This window comes from Nematostella vectensis, chromosome 12 (assembly GCF_932526225.1).
Source record: "Nematostella vectensis chromosome 12, jaNemVect1.1, whole genome shotgun sequence".
NCBI classification, from domain to species: Eukaryota; Metazoa; Cnidaria; class Anthozoa; order Actiniaria; family Edwardsiidae; genus Nematostella; species Nematostella vectensis.
The window spans coordinates 13,184,777-13,204,152 of NC_064045.1; the positions used below are offsets into that span (position 1 = coordinate 13,184,777).

General features: G+C 41.5%; 1 protein-coding gene across 1 annotated transcript; it reads right to left on the reverse strand.

The window, feature by feature from the left end:
- Positions 1-554: 554 nt before the first annotated feature.
- Positions 555-19,316, reverse strand: LOC5520220 (E3 ubiquitin-protein ligase TRAF7). The gene is made up of 21 exons (XM_001640017.3): positions 19,080-19,316; positions 16,163-16,223; positions 14,275-14,393; positions 13,671-13,775; positions 13,209-13,301; positions 12,314-12,406; positions 11,478-11,611; positions 11,274-11,349; positions 10,874-10,932; positions 10,539-10,608; positions 10,092-10,409; positions 9,390-9,458; positions 9,206-9,288; positions 9,060-9,099; positions 7,344-7,460; positions 6,613-6,729; positions 5,519-5,638; positions 4,911-4,953; positions 4,219-4,307; positions 1,511-1,630; positions 555-1,033 (listed from the first exon to the last, which is right to left on the reverse strand). The coding sequence occupies exons 1-21, from the start codon at positions 19,146-19,148 to the stop codon at positions 1,022-1,024; spliced, it is 2,007 nt and encodes a 668-aa protein (XP_001640067.2). The 5' UTR covers positions 19,149-19,316; the 3' UTR covers positions 555-1,021.
- Between the last annotated feature and the right edge of the window lie 60 nt (positions 19,317-19,376).

Here is a 19,376-nt window from a genome sequence, read left to right on the forward strand (position 1 = left end):
CAGCAAAAGGTGTACTTACATAAAACACGCCTGTGCTCGCAATTGTATCCAGCAGTACTCAATTACGAGAATCCAACAATATCTCATGCATGACTGTTTAAGATCATTTGTCTTTTATTATTTATTTATATCATATTTTCCTCACAGTACTTCGGAAAGTAATAATGGATTTGTTCTGTAGGTCGCACTGCGAAGCTGCAAAAAAAAAACTATTATTATTGCAGCACCCTCAAATTTTCTGATAATGGCACGAGTTTTAATTGTCATCTCAAACCCCGTGCAAACTGCGCCAGCACCTGCCAGCATTGCTGGCGAATTTCCGCTCGACTGACCACAAGACAAAGGAAATGTCAAAATGAGAAATTAACTTTCTGACATTTCCTTTGCCTTGTGGTCAGTCGAGCAAGAATTCGCCAGCAATGCTGGCCGGTGCTGGCGCGGTTTGCACAGGGCTTTAGCTTTTTTTTTTTTCAAATGTGCCCAGTCTTCACGGACAAGGACACTAAAGGGAACCCATTTGTGTAACGGTCCATATTATAACTTCGATGAGAAATTTCTCAGCCGGTAAGGGTTGAATACCAAAAAACAATTCAATAAATCTTAAACGACAATCACGTGCCTCCTATAAAAGGATGGATTATATAAATTGCTGAGCTTCCCTTAATAAGCAATTCTTGATACAGCTTCTTTTCATAGATAATATAAACAGAGGATTTGCTATGCTTCCCTTCGATAAAGCAATCCTTGATCCAGCCTCTATAACAGAGCAATCCCTGATTATTCAGCTTCTATAACAGAGCAATCCCTGGTAGCAATCCCTGATTATTCAGCTTCTATAACAGAGGATTTCTTGATCCAGCTTCGCTTAATAGCTTGGAAGACTTTCATGTCTTTTATTGTCATACGCATTTAGAAGCGAAGGGAATTTTCTCCAAAAGTGGAATATCGACGATAGTCGGAGTCTGAAATCCATCAGCCATGTCTTTATTGAACGCGAGGAATACGTTCCAGAAATCGGTATTTATTGCCAGACCTAAAACAAACACAACAGTTATCAGCGACATATCTTATTAGCATTTTAATATTCATCTTAGACGTGTAAACCAATAAAATTCATGTCTTTGTACCCCCCCCCCCCACCCCCATCGTCTCGGTATAGTAATGGATAGTTTCCAGACCCCGCGATAATCGTCCAGCCAAACTTCGAGTGCAACCTTATTTGAAATACTGGGACGCGATAAACGACGATGTTTCACAGACGCTACTAATCCCGATGCCGGGTAGGTTAGCACTTTGGTAAAACGAATCTCTCATCCGGACACCGGCAAGCATTTGAGGAACAATAACATTTCACGGTCGAAATCTTACAAGAGTTCTGACTGACTTCACAAGACAAAACCCAAACTTGAAGTCATGAACACTCGTTGAAGTGTATCAGACGGGGAGAGGGAGTGCACGCGGCGGTTTCTATCGATAAACGGCATAAAATGGCAACATCTTTGACACTCACTTTAACTGTACTGTCGACTGCCCCTGAGAAAATTCGACCCTTGGATAGAGCGAGGGTGGAGACACTGCCCTGGTGACGGAGCAAGGTCTGCAGACAGGTGAACGTCTCTAGGTTCCACACCTACAGTCATAGTAAACAGTACTATCAGCAGCAGCGGCGGAGTGATCACTGTTATCGTCATCATTATAATCATCATTTTCATTCTTAGCATTGCAGTCTTTGGCACCACCACCACCATCACCACCACCACCATCACCATTGGAACCACCACCAACACCACCACCACCATTGGCACCACCACCATCACCATTGGCACCACCACCACCACCACCATTGGCACCACCACCACCACCACCATCACCATTGGCACCACCACCATCACCACCATTGGCACCACCACCACCACCACCATTGGCACCACCACCACCACCACCATTGGCACCACCACCACCACCACCATTGGCACCACCACCACCACCACCACCATTGGCACCACCACCACCACCACCACCACCACCACCACCACCACCACCACCACCATTGGCACCATCACCATCACCACCATTGGCACCACCACCACCACCACCATTGGCACCACCACCACCACCATTGGCACCAGCACCACCATCACCATCACCACCATCACCACCACCATCACCATCACCATCACCATTGGCACCACCACCACCACCACCACCATTGGCACCACCACCACCACCACCATTGGCACCACCACCACCATCACCATCACCATCACCATTGGCACCACCACCATCACCACCATTGGCACCACCACCACCACCACCATCACCACCATCACCACCACCATTGGCACCACCACCACCACCACCATTGGCACCACCACCACCACCACCACCATTGGCACCACCACCACCACCACCACCACCACCACCACCACCACCACCACCACCACCACCACCATTGGAACCACCATCACCACCATTGGCACCAGCACCACCATCACCACCATTGGCACCAGCACCACCATCACCATCACCATCACCATCACCATTGGCACCACCACCACCATTGGCACCACCACCACCACCACCATCACCATTGGCACCACCACCATCACCACCATTGGCACCACCACCACCACCACCATTGGCACCACCACCACCACCACCATTGGCACCACCACCACCACCACCATTGGCACCACCACCACCACCACCACCATTGGCACCACCACCACCACCACCACCATTGGCACCACCACCACCACCACCACCACCACCACCACCACCATTGGCACCATCACCATCAGCATCAGCATCAGCATCAGCATCACCACCATTGGCACCACCACCACCATTGGCACCACCACCATCACCACCATTGGCACCACCACCACCAGCATCACCATTGGAACCACCATCACCACCATTGGCACCACCACCATCACCATCATCACCACCACCACAACCACCATCACCATCACCACCATCACCACCACCACCATTGGCACCACCACCATCACCATTGGCACCACCACCACTACCACCATTGGCACCAGCACCACCACCACCATCACCATTGGCACCACCACCATCACCACCATTGGCACCACCACCACCACCACCATTGGCACCACCACCACCATCACCATTGGCACCACCACCATCACCATTGGCACCACCACCACCATTGGCACCACCACCACCATTGGCACCACAACCACCATTGGCACCACCACCACCACCACCATTGGCACCACCATCACCACCACCACCACCACCATCACAATTGGCACCACCACCACCATTGGCACCACCACCACCATTGGCACTACCACCACCACCACCATCACCATTGGCACCACCACCACCACCACCATTGGCACCACCACCACCATCACCATTGGCACCACCACCACCACCACCATCACCATTGGCACCACCACCACCATTGGCACCACCACCACCACCACCATTGGCACCACCATCACCACCACCACCACCATCACCATTGGCACCACAACCACCATTGGCACCACCACCACCACCACCATTGGCACCACCACCACCACCACCATTGGCACCACCACCACCACCACCATTGGCACCACCACCACCACCACCATCACCATTGGCACCACCACCACCACCACCATCACCATTGGCACCACCACCACCATTGGCACCACCACCACCACCACCATCACCACCACCACCACCACCATTGGCACCACCACCACCACCACCATCACCATTGGCACCACCACCACCATTGGCACCACCACCACCATTGGCACCACAACCACCACCACCACCACCACCACCACCACCATTGGCACCACCACCACCACCACCACCACCACCATCACCACCATTGGCACCACCACCACCACCACCATCACCATTGGCACCACCACCACCACCACCACCACCATCACCACCACCACCACCACCATTGGCACCACCACCACCACCACCATCACCATTGGCACCACCACCACCATTGGCACCACAACCACCATAATCATTCTTGGCAATGCAATAATCGCTGTTATCGTCATCATCATTATTTCTCAGCATTGGAGTCATCATTAATAATGTCATCATAATCATAATAATCATTATTCCCATCATCAACAGCGTTGCAGTCATCATTTGTTATTATCATTCAGTATTGCAAGGCCTAGTTTGTCATATCCATACTCTTATGTGTAACCAATGCCTTACCCGTAGGGATCTGTCATAGGACGCGCTGAATAGCCTCGTCTGCCCTGGAGCACTCAGCACGACTAAAGCATACACTGTACCCACATGACCTGGAAGAATATTAAAGAACGCCGATCAGCCACTCATTGTTATCAATTGCTTATAGAGATGCAACGGTCTTTCTGTATATAATCATTAACAATTTTAGCTTGATGCTTGAATAGCAGATGTTGTTATTAAAGAAAGCCGGTCTGCAAGTTCAACAAGGCTTCCCGGACTCTAGTCTTTCTCGCAGACGATCTGAATTCGTCATGCTAGGCAGTGCTTGAGCCGCAGTAGACTAACCGTACTCTAGAATTAAAGCCGCATTGTCACCAGTTCACTTCCGGAGGTACGACGCAAACCTCAACCGTTAAAAGACAAAAGAATCTATTAGAATCCGAGATATTTAACATGCCATCCGCTCTAAATTATCAATCACATCCTCGAAGAAAGTTGCAATAAACACACTGCTTTCAATATTTTTCGCGTTTTCCGTTAAAAATCATCGGAGATTGTAACGTAATCGACCGGAAGTAAACTGGTGACAATGCGGCTTTAAGGCCACCTAACAAATTTCGTTACTTGTGAGTGTAACCGAACTAATCTGACTGAGGGCGAGAGCTTATTATTGTAGCCGGTATCAATCAGGAGAGATTACAACGAAAACTTACCGTTTAGTGTTTCTATGAGTTTGTGAGTGTTGACATCCCAGACCTGTAACAGCATCACACGAGTCACAGGGCGAATTACAGAGCTATAGTAATAGTTACTATACTATCTTGCGAAACAAGTTCTCGAAAACCGCCCAAGAAAAAAAAGCTCCCGCAAAAGCCGTTATATTGGACGTAGCGCTCGGCCTAAAATAAGCTCGGCCCCGAAATCTTTTCGCATCGCAACTAAGCTCGGCTTTTCCTTCTTTCACGTAACTAGCAACTGTTGAGCAGGATATTTCTATACAGCATTTAACCATCCTCAGAAATATAAGCAATTTTGTCAGAGATTCTTACTGAGACCGGTAATCGCATAGTAAACCATCGGTATTTTCTGTTCGCAGGTCTGTAATTAGTCACCGTATAAAGCGACCAATCAGATAATTTGGCAGATCTAAGAATGGCTTGCAAGTGATTCGCCATACTCCAGTAAATTTCTAGCACAATCTGTATCCTTCCCTGTATAAAATCGCACCATTTTTGAACGTCTAGCTCCGCCATTGTGCTTAGCTCTCCTTTTGAACTGGGATGCTCACGAACAATGCATTGCCATATATAGCCTGGCTTACCTGGATGCAGTTCTCGTAGGTACCGCATATGATATACTCCTTAGTGACTGCTAGGGAGTATACACTGCCTCCTGAAGTTTGCAGGACTCGTACGCATTCCAGTGTGTCAAGATCCCAGAGCTACAAGATAAAGACATCGTTATAATAATGAGTTTAATTCAACCTTTCGCAGTATAGACTGGATTACAGGTGAGTCAGAGGTGCATGTAAGCACTACAATAAAGTACAATTAATAAAATGTAATCAGCATATTTAACAGTAACAAACTCGTTGAAACGACTCGTATTAGTAGGCCTCTGATACGATGTAGATTTAGACCTGAGGTTATACCCTGAATCACGTAATGCGACGCCCTTTAATGATTGGAAAAAGAGGATTCTCTGGCTTAATTCTGGAAACGAACCGACGGCATGCAATATTTCTTTGCTCGTGCAACGTTGGAAGGTTTGCAAGCGTGAGTAAATCCTCATAACTACGACGTGGAAAAGCGATCTTGAGCGCGCGCCTTTGAACATTCTCTCGTGATAGCTATAGATACCTGAGCACTTAGTTGAAGGGCAAAAATGGACGGATACAGGAATTCTCGAATATACTTATTTATGGAGGGAGGTTAATTAGTAAATTTTAGCTCCCATACATTTCTTTTTAATTTGCAGACAGAACGGAGGAGGAAGAGAAAGGGCACAAGCCCTACTGTCCTGACTTCCCCTCCACTCCTTGATTCTGCGGCAACTAAAATCCGGCCACCAGGAGGTTAGGGTTTAAGGTAAGGGTGATGGTGATGGTAATGGCCAGGAGTGTGTTATAAGAGATTGGGAAATGGAAATGAGAGTCTAGAGTCTAGAGAGTGTAGAGGTGCTGTGTTCGGGATCCATATGTTTGGCAGTGAGGCAAGAGGGATTGGGAGATGACATCACCTTGTTAACCACAGGGAACCTGAAAAAAAAAAACCAGGAAACCGGAAAAGAACGCCAGGAACTACCCGAAACACCACAGGAAACCCGAAAAGAACGCAAGAAACTACGCGAAACAGCTAGGGGAAACCCGAAAAGAATTCCAGTAACTACGCTTGGGAAGGGGTTTACATAGATCACCTTGATTGTTTGGTAAGAGCCACTGTAGAGGTAGCTGTCACAAGCTACAAGGGCTCGGACCCAGTGATTCAGTCCAGTCATCTCTCTCACAAGCTCCAGTGTGTCCAGGTTCCACACCTGAAAAAAGACCTACTTTTCAGAGAAATGCACAGGCAGAAAAATCTGCTGTTTCGCCAGGCTGTGCCGTACTTTGCTTTGCTGTGTGAGTTTCCTTTGACATGGCCACTAGCACTAGGGAGTTATGTGACACAGAATAAACACTGAAATGGCTGCGCCCGTCACGACACGACACGACAGAGGAAGACGAAAAAATAATATCTCTCAGTGTAAATAAGCCCTTTCTGACGAAAAAAAACTTTCTAGCTGATTGGAAAACGCTAAATATGTTGCCTTTTGTTAATGTCATTTTGCCGTCAAATATTCCTCTTGGTGATTCTACACACAATACCTTAATTTTCTTGAGCGAACCGCAAAACAGAATATTCCTTTTAATGAATCTACAAATATCACTAGGCTCCTCGGAGGCATCTCGAGCGTTTTTGTAACTTTTCGGTATTTTTATGAATTGGGGTTCTTGTGGCGAGTTAAACCGCAACCGGAAGACAAAATCCCTCTTTCGCTCTAACCCATGCCCCCACTCTCTGGCTAAACACGCCACAGGAAGCCTGAAATCGAAAAAGGTTTTTTTCTCAAATCACTCGAGACGCCTGCGGAGGAGGCTAACACGTTACCTTAATTTTCTTGAGCGAACCACTAAACAGGATATTCCTCTTGGTCACCAGAGTGCAGACGGGGTTCTCGTGGCCGTGGATGGAGTCAAGTAACTCTAACGTCTCAATGCTCCATATCTAAAAAAAATCAGCCCCTATCAGAAACGTTTTATCAGGGATTACAGGTCTTCTTTGCAGACCGTCTGACCTGTCACGCAAAGCGCTTGAGCCGAGTAGCAACTGCTGACTTGAGCAGTATATTACAGTCCTATAGTTGGAGGGTGCAGGACCATGATGCATCACGATTAGAGATAGTTAAACATACAGCTATATTAGTATTCAACAGTCAGCGTATGACTTCTGATTTTGGATGGCAAACGCTTATTGGCTAATTTGGGGAAATAGGATAGACAACAGCGTTTTACCTGACAGAATTCAGCGGTTTACTGACGTGACAGAGATCAGCGGTTTGCGTGACAGAGATCAGCACTTTGCATAAAAGAGATCAGCGGTTTGCGTGACAGAGATCAGCGGTTTGCGTGACAGAGATCAGCGGTTTGCGTGACAGAGATCAGCGGTTTGCGTGACAGAGATCAGCGGTTTGCGTGACAGAGATCAGCACTTTGCATAAAAGAGATCAGCGGTTTGCGTGACAGAGATCAGCGGTTTGCGTGACAGAGATCAGCGGTTTGTGTGACAGAGATCAGCGGTTTGCGTGACAGAGATCAGCACTTTGCATAAAAGAGATCAGCGGTTTGCGTGACAGAGATCAGCGGTTTGCGTGACAGAGATCAGCACTTTGCATAAAAGAGATCAGCGGTTTGCGTGACAGAGATCAGCGGTTTGCGGGACAGAGACCAGCGGTTTGCGTGACAGAGATCAGCGGTTTGCGTGATAGAGATCAGCGGTTTGCGTGACAGAGATCAGAGCGGCTGCAATAGGGGGCAAGCTTCATTTATGTGTAAAAAAAGCTACCATACTTATAATATTTTTTTTTCGATTCATTGCGTCGCCTTAAGTTTTAGGCTTACTTCAGCTTATCGACTGAAGTGAGTGGAAGATTTAGAGGCTGATTCACTTAAAGGGAAATTCATTTATTCTAAATGATTACCACTAGGGCTCAAGAGCAAGCGCAAAATACATCAAACACAACGAAGTGAAAAGCGCAAGAAAATCAAGTCCTATGTGCTTGCGCTTGCATAATAATAAGAACGTTGAATAATGTTTGTCTTCCACTTGCGTCCTAATAAGAACCCATTCAATCTTACGTGTCCCTGTTACTGTTTACTAGTTTGCCACATATGACAAACAAAATACATACACAACTCAACCATTGTACAACATAGATGGCAAGGGTTTGAATACATACACAACTCAACCATTGTACAACATAGATGGCAAGGGTTTGAATACATACACAACTCAACCATTGTACAACATAGATGGCAAGGGTTTGAATACATACACAACTCAACCATTCACAACATAGATGGCAAGGGTTTGAATACATACACAACTCAACCATTGTACAACATAGATGGCAAGGGTTTGAATACATACACAACTCAACCATTGTACAACATAGATGGCAAGGGTTTGAATACATACACAACTCAACCATTGTACAACATAGATGGCAAGGGTTTGATTAAGAGCTCAGGGGCCTCTGGCGAGATGGCTTCTTTCTTTAGAAAACCCACTAAAAATAAAAATGCTCATGCACAATAAGACACTTACATTTATAACACAATCTGCCGATCCACTGAAGAGCTTTTTGCTACAAAATATATAGATGAAAATATAGAAATTTAATTGTCATTGCCTTAATACAGATGCCTTTGATAATATGATACTTTTTGAAGGTCAAAGACAAGACGACATACTCATGTGTGCAAAGTGCAAGAACTATCCCAGTATGCCCTTCGAGCGTCTTCACACACTTGTATGTCGTTAACGTGTCCCAAACCTGCAAAGAGAAATCGCTCACTGTATTGGCGATGCCTGCAATACGGATAGACCAATGATCAACAAGAATACTGCTAAATTGCATTGACTGACAGGTCTTACCTTAATGGTCTTATCTGAAGAGCCACTGAACAGAAGTTCTCCGTGCACACACAAGGCCCAGACAGGACCCTGGACAGAAACAACACAAAAACGAGTCAGTCCTCAGTTCTTTCAGTTCGCCACAATTGGCAAGACAAGAAAAAGTCAGGGGACTTGAAGCTAGTTGAGAGATATGAAGAGCGGCTCGAGACTTGAAAAAAATAATTTATACTAGGGCTTTCTGGTATATTGAAAACGTGAACACAAAGTCAACATAAAAAAAGTCGAAGGCAATGTTAAAGATTAAGACAATTACACAAGGATAAAGGTAAAGCAAGGCTAGGAAAAGAAGGTTTTGTAACTTAAAGCCGCAGTGTCAGCCAGTTTACTTTTAGAGGGCCGACGAAAACTTCAACCGACAAGAGACAAAAGAACCCATTAAAATCCGCGCTATTTAACAGGCCATCCGCTCAAAATTTCCACATCTCCAAAAAAACTTCCAATAAACACAATGCTTTTACAATTTTGAAGTATTTTTCGCGTTTTGCGGTAAAATCCATCAGATATTGTCAGTAAATCGGCCGGAAGTAAACTGGTGACAGTACGGCTTTAAGGTGATATATAAGGTGATGCGATAATGATAACGTAAGGTTTAGTAAGGAAACACGAAGAAAGAAACGGTGTGGAGGGGAGAAAGGGTGTAGAGAAGCAACATAAACTGACCGTATGCCCCACAAAGGTCCCTTTACACTTGAACAAAGGCTGGATGTCAAACGTCCCGACGCCCCATAAACGAGACTCGACAGTTGATAAATCATTCTGTAGCGTCGTGACTATTTCCCTGGAGTCCAGCAGGTCCGACGAGAGTTTCGTCTGGCTCTCGTCCAGTAGGTCGATCCGAATGTCAACTGTCTTTTCCATACGATCCACGCGTTCTGTGAGCTTCACTATCATGTTCTTCAGGTATGAGATTTCTTGGTCTTTTTCCCGGAGGGCCGAATGTAGCTCTCCAACTTTGCTATCCGTGTGTTTTAGGAATTCCTGGAAATTTATTTCCAAGCATTATGTTATCCACTTGGTTATAACGTAAATCATGTCGTGAATGACTATTTTCAGAAAAAAGAAAAACATTAAAACGTTTCTGAACAGCAGATGACTATCATGATTTACCTTTACTGCCTCGAATTTGCATGTCTCCAGATGTGAACGCACTTGTTCGTTATTTCCCTCGAATTGACATCTGAGACACAAGATATCTCAACATTAGAGGGTATGGGTGTTGCTTACGCGACAGTTTGCCACTTTAGCTTGTACAAGAGTTATTAACACTTAAAGGGTAGGGTCACCTGCGCAGTGGGGATGCGTAGAGCAAGACTAGGGAATCCTCTTAAGTTGGAATAATGTCTAGAGCATCCATACTTCGTAGGCGAATTCGTTTTCTTACTTCCAGAAAAGGTGATGCTAAGAGCTAGCACATACAGTACCTCCCTTAACGAATGACTCACCCATAAGCCTGGTGGGGACATCGGCTATGTTCACATGTTTTGAGGTGCTCTGGAAGGTCCTAAAAAGATAAAAGAAAACAAGATCAGAATAAAACAACTAATTAAAGGAATGAGGTTAGATAAACTTGTATTTACCCCAAAGGACTGCCAAAAGGATAAATCAAAGACACAAAAATCCCATTCACACAAACTTTGTTTAATATTTATTATATAGGGTATTTATGCTAGAAGGGGGATTCACATTTTTGCCAACACTCATTTAAGCATTTTAAAGAATGTCAATCACACTGCCACTTTTTTCATTTCACAAAACTTTTGTGATACCTGAAAAACGGTAATAAGGCATAACTGGCCTTATTACTTTATAACTGGTTAATTTATTTCATAAATGACTACTTACCATTTTGAGGAGGGCAGGACATTGGAGGCTATTTGGGCATTGCGTTGGCGCATACTGACAATTCTTCTCGTGCTCTCTGAAGGAAAAATCAAGCCAAGATAATCTCCGAGAGATTCTCTAAGAATATCACCAGACAAATGAGGTACTAAGAGCCCCTTCTCGGCCTTGCTATCTATTCGGCATCCTTGGAAACTTTATACATACCTTCTATTAATTATCTTTGTTTTCATTGGGCACCCTGAGGAGTCTACCTCGTGCTCGACCACGCCCCCTCCATTAGCACGGATGCGGCAGCCATATTTACAATGGATGTACAGCTCACCAATCTGTTCAGCCACCTATGATAGGATGCATACATGCTTTAGTCCAAATTAGTTAAGATAGGATGCATGCATGGTTCAGTCCAATTAATTAAGATAGGATGCGTGCATGGTTTAGTCCAAATTAGTTTAGATAGGATGCACACATGCTTTGGTCCAATTAGTTAAGAAAGGGTGCGTGCATGCTTTAGTCCAATTAGTTAAAATATGATGCATGCATGTGTTAGTCCAAATTAGTTAAGATAGGATGCGTCTTTAGCCCAATTAGTTAAGATAGGATGCATACATGCTTTAGTCCAATTAGTTAAGATAGGATGCATACATGCTTTAGTCCAATTAGTTAAGATAGGATGTGTGCATGCCTTAGTCCAATTAGTTAAGATAGGATGCATGCATGCTTTAGTCCAAATTAGTTAAGATAGGATGCGTGCATGCTTTAGTCCAAATTAATTAAAAAAGGATGCATACATGCTTTAGTCCAATTAGTTAAGATAGGATGCATGCATGGTTTAGTCCAAATTAGTTAAGATAGAATGCGGTACTGTACATTCTTTAGTCCAAGTATGCCCCTAACATACATTACATGATGACAAAAATTTTCAAAAATTTTTTTTGGATAAAATATATCTTTAGTATTGACATGTTTTTTTTAATAATTCAATTATATAATGAACAAGAGGGATAAAATAAGAGGGTCGCCTATGATGAGAATAAACTCACCGCAAGGTTTGCCACGACTATGGATAATTTGTTGTCATCAAGTGGGCACTTCTCCACACCACGCGCCATGATACATGCTTGACAAAATGTGTGCTAAAGATATGATCAGAGATAATACAACGCCAGTCACTACTTTACTCTGATGATAAAGATGTGTAAAAATCTTACACCATACTGTACACCTTGTGTGTAGTCTAAACATGTTTTGAAAACACAGTAAAATCAATACATATATCATATATTCGTCTTTCTGTCCCATACCTGTCAACCTCCAAAAATCTCAAGGCTTTAGAATTTTATTTGGGGGAAGGGGTGGGGTATTTGCTGTATATAATGCTCTCACACACAAATCCACTTAATATAGATCTCATGAGGGTGTAAGATAAATTGTGCTAGTACCAGAATTATTGTTTTAATTATTCTCCTAATAGAAAATAGGCAAAATGTTGAATCTCTATAGAATTATTTATCGGAAGTGATAAAAATCACTAAAAAGCATGAGATCTGGTGCTCAATGTGGGAGAACAGGAGAAGGGGTCCAAAATCTTGAGACTTCCGCCTATGTAATAAAGAAGAGTTGACAGGTATGCAATCAATGAGATTATTTAACTACAATGTATCATGAGCAAAGAGTCATAAAACAAGACACAGTCAACTTGAGTGAGAAGACGGCTGAGGTGCACTGGGGCCAAGAGAAGCAAGCCAGTCAAGTGCTCCTTATTCCAGGCCACCAGATTTCCAATATTTGAAAAAAAAAAACATTCCAAAACAATAAAAAAATCAGATCTGGCTGGCAGGCTATGTTTACAGTATATTAAAGAATCATCTATAAAAATCTATAAAATAACATATATTTAGTTAAATTTTTTTAAAGATTTTTTAAATCAGAACTTACCCCACATGAAGTGATGACAGGGTCCTTGAACACGCGCCGGCACAAAGGGCAGAACAGCTTTGGGGAAGGTTTGTCTACAAAGAGGATTATTTCCTGAGGACCAAAGACAAAGAATGATAAGAATAAAATAACACTGTGTAATTCCAGGAGAGTGGAGCGGTAAAAAAAACTTTTTAGAGGTGGCCCATGTGCTATAAAGTTTTTAATCTAGGGGGTTCCAAAGTACCGCCTCCCACCCCATGAAATTTTACCCCCTTCCCTGACCTGTGCTGTCTTTCAAACATTATTTGACATCAAGTGTCAAGAAGTATTTTCATGCTTTTTAGGGGAAGGGAGTGGGGGGGGGGGGGAGGAAGGGGGATCTTAATGGAGAGAGTGACTTAGAGGGGGTGTCTCAAAATAGATGCAGGGCTGACACAGCCCTGGTAACCATGGTAACCATGTAAGAGTCTACAGACATACCTCTTCCTCTTCATCAGCTGTAGTTGAAATTGAGTGGAGAGACCTTGCTGAGATTGTAGAGGATGTGCGATGGTGTTTTTTTAGTGATGAGATATCAAAGTTTCCCTAAAAAATCAAAATAATACTGTAGGTTAAATGAGAATGGAAAGGATTAATTTTTACTTTACTGTTATTTTCAATATTTTGTGAACTTTTGTAGCTTGACCGCTTAACGGGGCAGATCCAAAAATTCCAAAAAGGGGGGTCGGAGCAAGGGTTTCAAGAAAGGGGGGCCCGATTCATTCTTCTTCCATAGATGACCTCATATTTCTTGTTATTTTAATGACACACAGTGTTAAAAGGAGAGACAAAAAGATGTGATTGTGTAACAAAAATTTGCGGGGTAACAGTTTTATACCAATGTCTAAGATAGGTGCGTAATGTATGTGTGTGTGTGTGTGGGGGGGGGGGGGGGGGGAGGAGTTTAGTGTATGCTTCCACTCAAGCTTAACAAAAGGGGATACAGTACAGTACTTCCAACAACCTTCTTGATAAAAATGAGTCCCTGTGTCTTTTATGACCACATCCCTTTTGCCATGTATATCCCACCTTATTTAGCACTCACCTTTTCTGAGCATGCAGTGCCGCTGTCAACATCACGGTCTGCACTAGTAGCAGATACGCAAGTCAAACTCGCAGAATTCCTTTCTAGCGTTGTGTCATAGATATAATGATCTGCCTCAACTGAAAAAGATACAACAAATTTAACAAGCAGAGTTCCTCTCTAGCACCAAGCCATTAGATACTGTACAGTATGTACTGAATCTGTCTTGACTGCATTCATTGAGAAAAAAAATAAGACATTAGTAAGATTTTCTTTCTAGAATTGTTTCATACTTTAACACTGTAGATATGGCAGTGCTGACTTTTTGGTATAATAAGTTATTTGTATAAACAGGGCTTCTGGAATTATGTGGAAAAAACTCAAAACTACGGGGGATTCTTTGCTAAATTACGTGCCAAATTACGCGGAAAATCAATCATTATGCGCTAAATTAGGTGGGATTTTGCAATACATTTTTATTTAAAAATCAAAATTTCACGAGATTCTTTACTGAATTTCACGCTAAATTACATGGAATATCTACTGTTACACCCAAACTTCATTTTGTACCCAAGGAAAGAACAAAATAACTTATCAAAGGCGAGTTTTCATTGGCTCCTAGCCACCAGCCAATTTAAAAAAGGCATTTTATAATTAGTCCTAGGCCTTTGTGGTTTAGCAAAGAACGCCTAGTCATTTTATTTGTTTTCGAAAGTTCGAAATATCGCACTCGTACGAAGAATATCTGTCATTTTTTTTTACAAAAAATAGAGGTATTAACCCTAAAAAAACACATCAGCTGTGCACTTAAATGTTTTGTCTTTCAAAATTTAGCTAAATTACGCAGGATTACGCAGAAATTTGTGGATTACGCGGAGAAAGCCAAATTACACGCTTCCGCACAAGCGGGTAATTCCAGAAGCCCTGTATAAATGCCAGATTTTACTAGAAGCCCAATAAGTCATAAAAACCTACTCTTTGTGTTTCATCAGACATTAAATAATTGAATAATAAAAAAACTTTGAGGGCTACAGGACTTGCAGTAAAATACATCATATTATTGATACATCCCAATGAGATTCTGCATAGCGCTGTATCTGATAAAGAGGTAGTCAGATGAGGGCTGTACCCTTCTTTCTAACCCCACGGTCAGAAAATTTTCTTGAAAATGTTATTTACCTGACAAACTTATAATTAAAAAAAAAAATCCTGCAGGTTCTGACAACTCATCAGGAGGAGAAATAAGACAAAATACAGTACTGTACAGAGAGGAAAAAGCATATGAGAGTAAAAACATATGAGACTACTCTGTTAATAATAAATTGTTTTCTGAAGATTTCATTCTTACTCTGGAAATTAGCAATTCTGTATAATATGGATCCATTTTGTACTCTGCTATTTAAATAGAAAAGAGTTCAAGGAAAATAAGGCAATTTCAGTGAACTCTCAAACCTCAGCCTTTACAAGGCTATAAAAGTCCATAGCAATTACAATCAGGGTGAATTCCAACAGTTTGTAGAAAAACTTAGTCACAGCAGTAAACCAGTCTGATAATAGACATACTAGCAATTATTACACACATTGTTTTACCACATAATATCACAAGATAAACACACTCTATGATGCTTCCCATTACCTCATATTGAAATCTCCAATCTTATACATTTTGTACTCTTAATTTGAAGTGAATACACTTTACATTTAAAGCTTTTAGAACAGATGATCACCATCCAAGATAAATTATTCTAGAGTACTGTATGTATCATTCTAAGTACATCGTACAACTCTGTAGATCATGAGATACATACAGTAGATGGCACAAATTCTTCTGAAAGACTTCTAAAGAAAATAGGTGTGTCAAAAGGCAATAACTAGTAGGGGATAAGGCAGCTCTGGGTAATGATCTCACCTCTTTTAATGGTCGTGACAGGTGCGTATGCAGAAGAGCCAAAGGTTGTTTCCATGCGTGCCTGTGATAAAATAATGATTGGTTTCGAACAAACTGCTAAAGCATGATAATCAGGTAGATGTGTAAGTGGTATCTTAATTTAGTTCTTACTTAGTTCTTGCTTATTATTCATAATTTAGGCAAATTTTAAATCCGTGTCTAGTTACTGTAAAAGCAATAATCTGTTTTCCCTTCCCTATAAATTTGCTTCTAGTTAATAATTTATTGAGAGCTGATTACGTTTAGTGAGAATATTAAGAATAATAGAGAATCCCTTTTTCCTCTCTGTTTTGTGTATGCTACAACAGACCGCGATAAAAATGTGTTGGAAAAGGCGTTTATTAAGATATTAAGGAAATAAATAAAACAGAGAAAGAATATTAGTAAATACATGATTTAAAGATGGAAGGCTAAAAGAAACTATCAATTAAAAAAATTACAACAAAATGAAAATTGTGTTATTCTCACATGTAAAACAGAGACATTATGACAGTAAACAAGCCTTGCAGATAAACATTTAATTGAATACAGTATTTTCTTATCATAATATCATAGATAAAAAATATCATCAATCAACAATAAGGATGAAGTTCCAATAAAATTTGGCTAAATTGAGTAGTTATGACTCAACTGGGTGATACGTTTAATAAATCAGCATGATCCATTAATGTTTATGTATGTTGTACTTCATTAAACAGTATAACCACTAATCTATAAAAAAATTCATAATTAGCAAGAAAAGCACTTTGACAAGGACCACATTTTGCAAAAAAATATATAATTCTTATAATACCCACGGATGAATTTATTTTAGGTTGATTGTAAAATCGGAATGTTTTAAAGTCAAAAGAAATTGAAGCGTAGGTTAGATTATTAAGGCCAACTTACTAATAGGCAATATGACAGTACCAAGATTAAAGAATTCATGTGTCAAGAAGAAAATATTTTAACACCATACTTTTGAAAAGGACATACTGTCACTACTAAAAGTATTCACCATTCATGCATACAGACATATACTCACATATGACACAGATTCAAATTAAGGCAGGAACCCAGAAAAAATCTACAGTTTGAGCCAGGATTCAAACCGGGGCCACAGCAACATAAGGCTGACATGCTAACACAAAACACCCATGCAACCGAAAAACACAAAACATCTATGCTTCCTAAATGAATTTTTAAGCACAGGCAAACCAGACGAAATGTTCGTGTATCAAATATTTTCTTTAATTTGTGTACCTAATATATCTGTTATAAAGCCAATTTATTGTTGTCGTTGTCATGGATTGATCTGGTTCCGTTTTAGCCGTGATTCATAACAGTTTAGGTGAATTTCCACCCACATCTCGGTTCACCTCCTCCGCACTATAGTTTATTATGAGTGGGGAGGAGGTGAACAAAGATAAGAGTGGAAAATCCCCTAAACTGTCATGAATCATGGCTAAAACGGAACCAGATCAATCTAAGACAACAACTTCAAGAAATATTGGGTGCATAAATTAAAGATAATACTTGATACACGAACATTTGATCTGGTTTGCCGATGGTTTTAAGCATATAGTGCAAAGTTTTGCAACAGTGAACATGATCAGTATTCAGTAGATACAGACTAGGTTCCTTATTATTATATTCAAAAGTTAAACGTCCAAGCAGTTTATTTACATCCCCGGAAACAGGTTAATACAAAGCAGTCCCTGAAGATGGTACTATGGTGAGTCATGTGACCCACGTCCTATCATCTTAGACTTCTTTGAGGAGACGAGGAAGTCACAATCCCAAATGTAGAGAGCCAGGTTTTAAAACATCAATAATTTGCTACTGAGCTATTGTTTCAATATCTGGTTGGCCACACCAGCCAGCCACCATTACCATCATACAAAGAAAACCAGAGTGTGTGTTTTCCCATGGACTGTCCAAACCATGATATGTAAAATACACTGTATGTAGGATGCAAGCATTGAATAGTACCACTAGTCTTGTGTGTCTCTGCCAGTTCTTTTACATCCCCAAAACACAAGTAAATGAGGTTAAACCTATGCCTTGTTTTAACACCTCTTACTTGAAGTAACAGGCAGTGCAATAAAGACCATGTTATGTCCAAAGCTTCTGCGCCCAATACTCTACTTTGAAAACAACTTAAATTAATCCTGTTCCACAAGGTATAACGCCACACAACTTGACTCAAGTAGGTTTTGCTGCTACAGAAAATAGCTCCTAAAGCGAAATAATGCTAACATTTTCTGATATACATCTACAGTATATCTTAACATCATAATAGATAATGATAATATACTACAGATATCCACATAAATACCATCTCTCCATCCCAATCTAATGACTTTCCACTTCCTTTGATTAAGGTTTTGTGTTATTTTTAGGTGGCAGTCATATAATTATTACATCAGTGTTTTCTACGTGATGTTTAAAACTAGAAGCTGTTTTATTTTTTAATAAATTTCAAACAACTTTGACCTCCTTTAGTCTATTCAATTAGCTGTCAAAATTCATAAACAACAAAGCATTTAAAATTATTTCACATTCTCTTTTAGCATGGCCTCTCGCTATTTGATATGGTAGCTGTAGTTCTGATCCCTGGATTGACAAAAAGTTAAAGCAAAACCCTTCAAAAAGTACCATTTAGACGATAACCCGATTGAGCATTCGATCTCTACGCAAGCATCTGTTCATTTCTAACCACCGCAAACCTATACAGAAAGTAAGAGAGCCGAAATGCCTGATGATAAATAGGTTCCGATACATATTCCGAGCTTTTTTTTAAACTAACATGGAATAAAAAGTGTAAAAAAGGAGGATACATACATCCAAAGCGTTGGACTTTTGTCTACTGGCGAGAGCTGATAAAGAAAATACCAACCTTCGAGTTGATCGTTTCGAAAGATCTTGAGCGGCTTGCTTCCATTGAATTGTGAATAACCCCAGACATTCTGCTTTTTAACCTTATTCTATCCACTTTGTTGGTCTCCCTTCCTGACAAATCATTCCTCTACGCCCTTCCTCATGTTTATGTTCAAGATGAAGGTGGCGAATTTGAAGTGATTTTCTGTGGTTTTCGACGAGTTGTTTTTTTCATACACCTCCATTTGCATCACGCACTCTGTCCCAGGCTTTCTCATCATTATTCAAGAGAAATAATGTTTTGGGAAAATGAGAA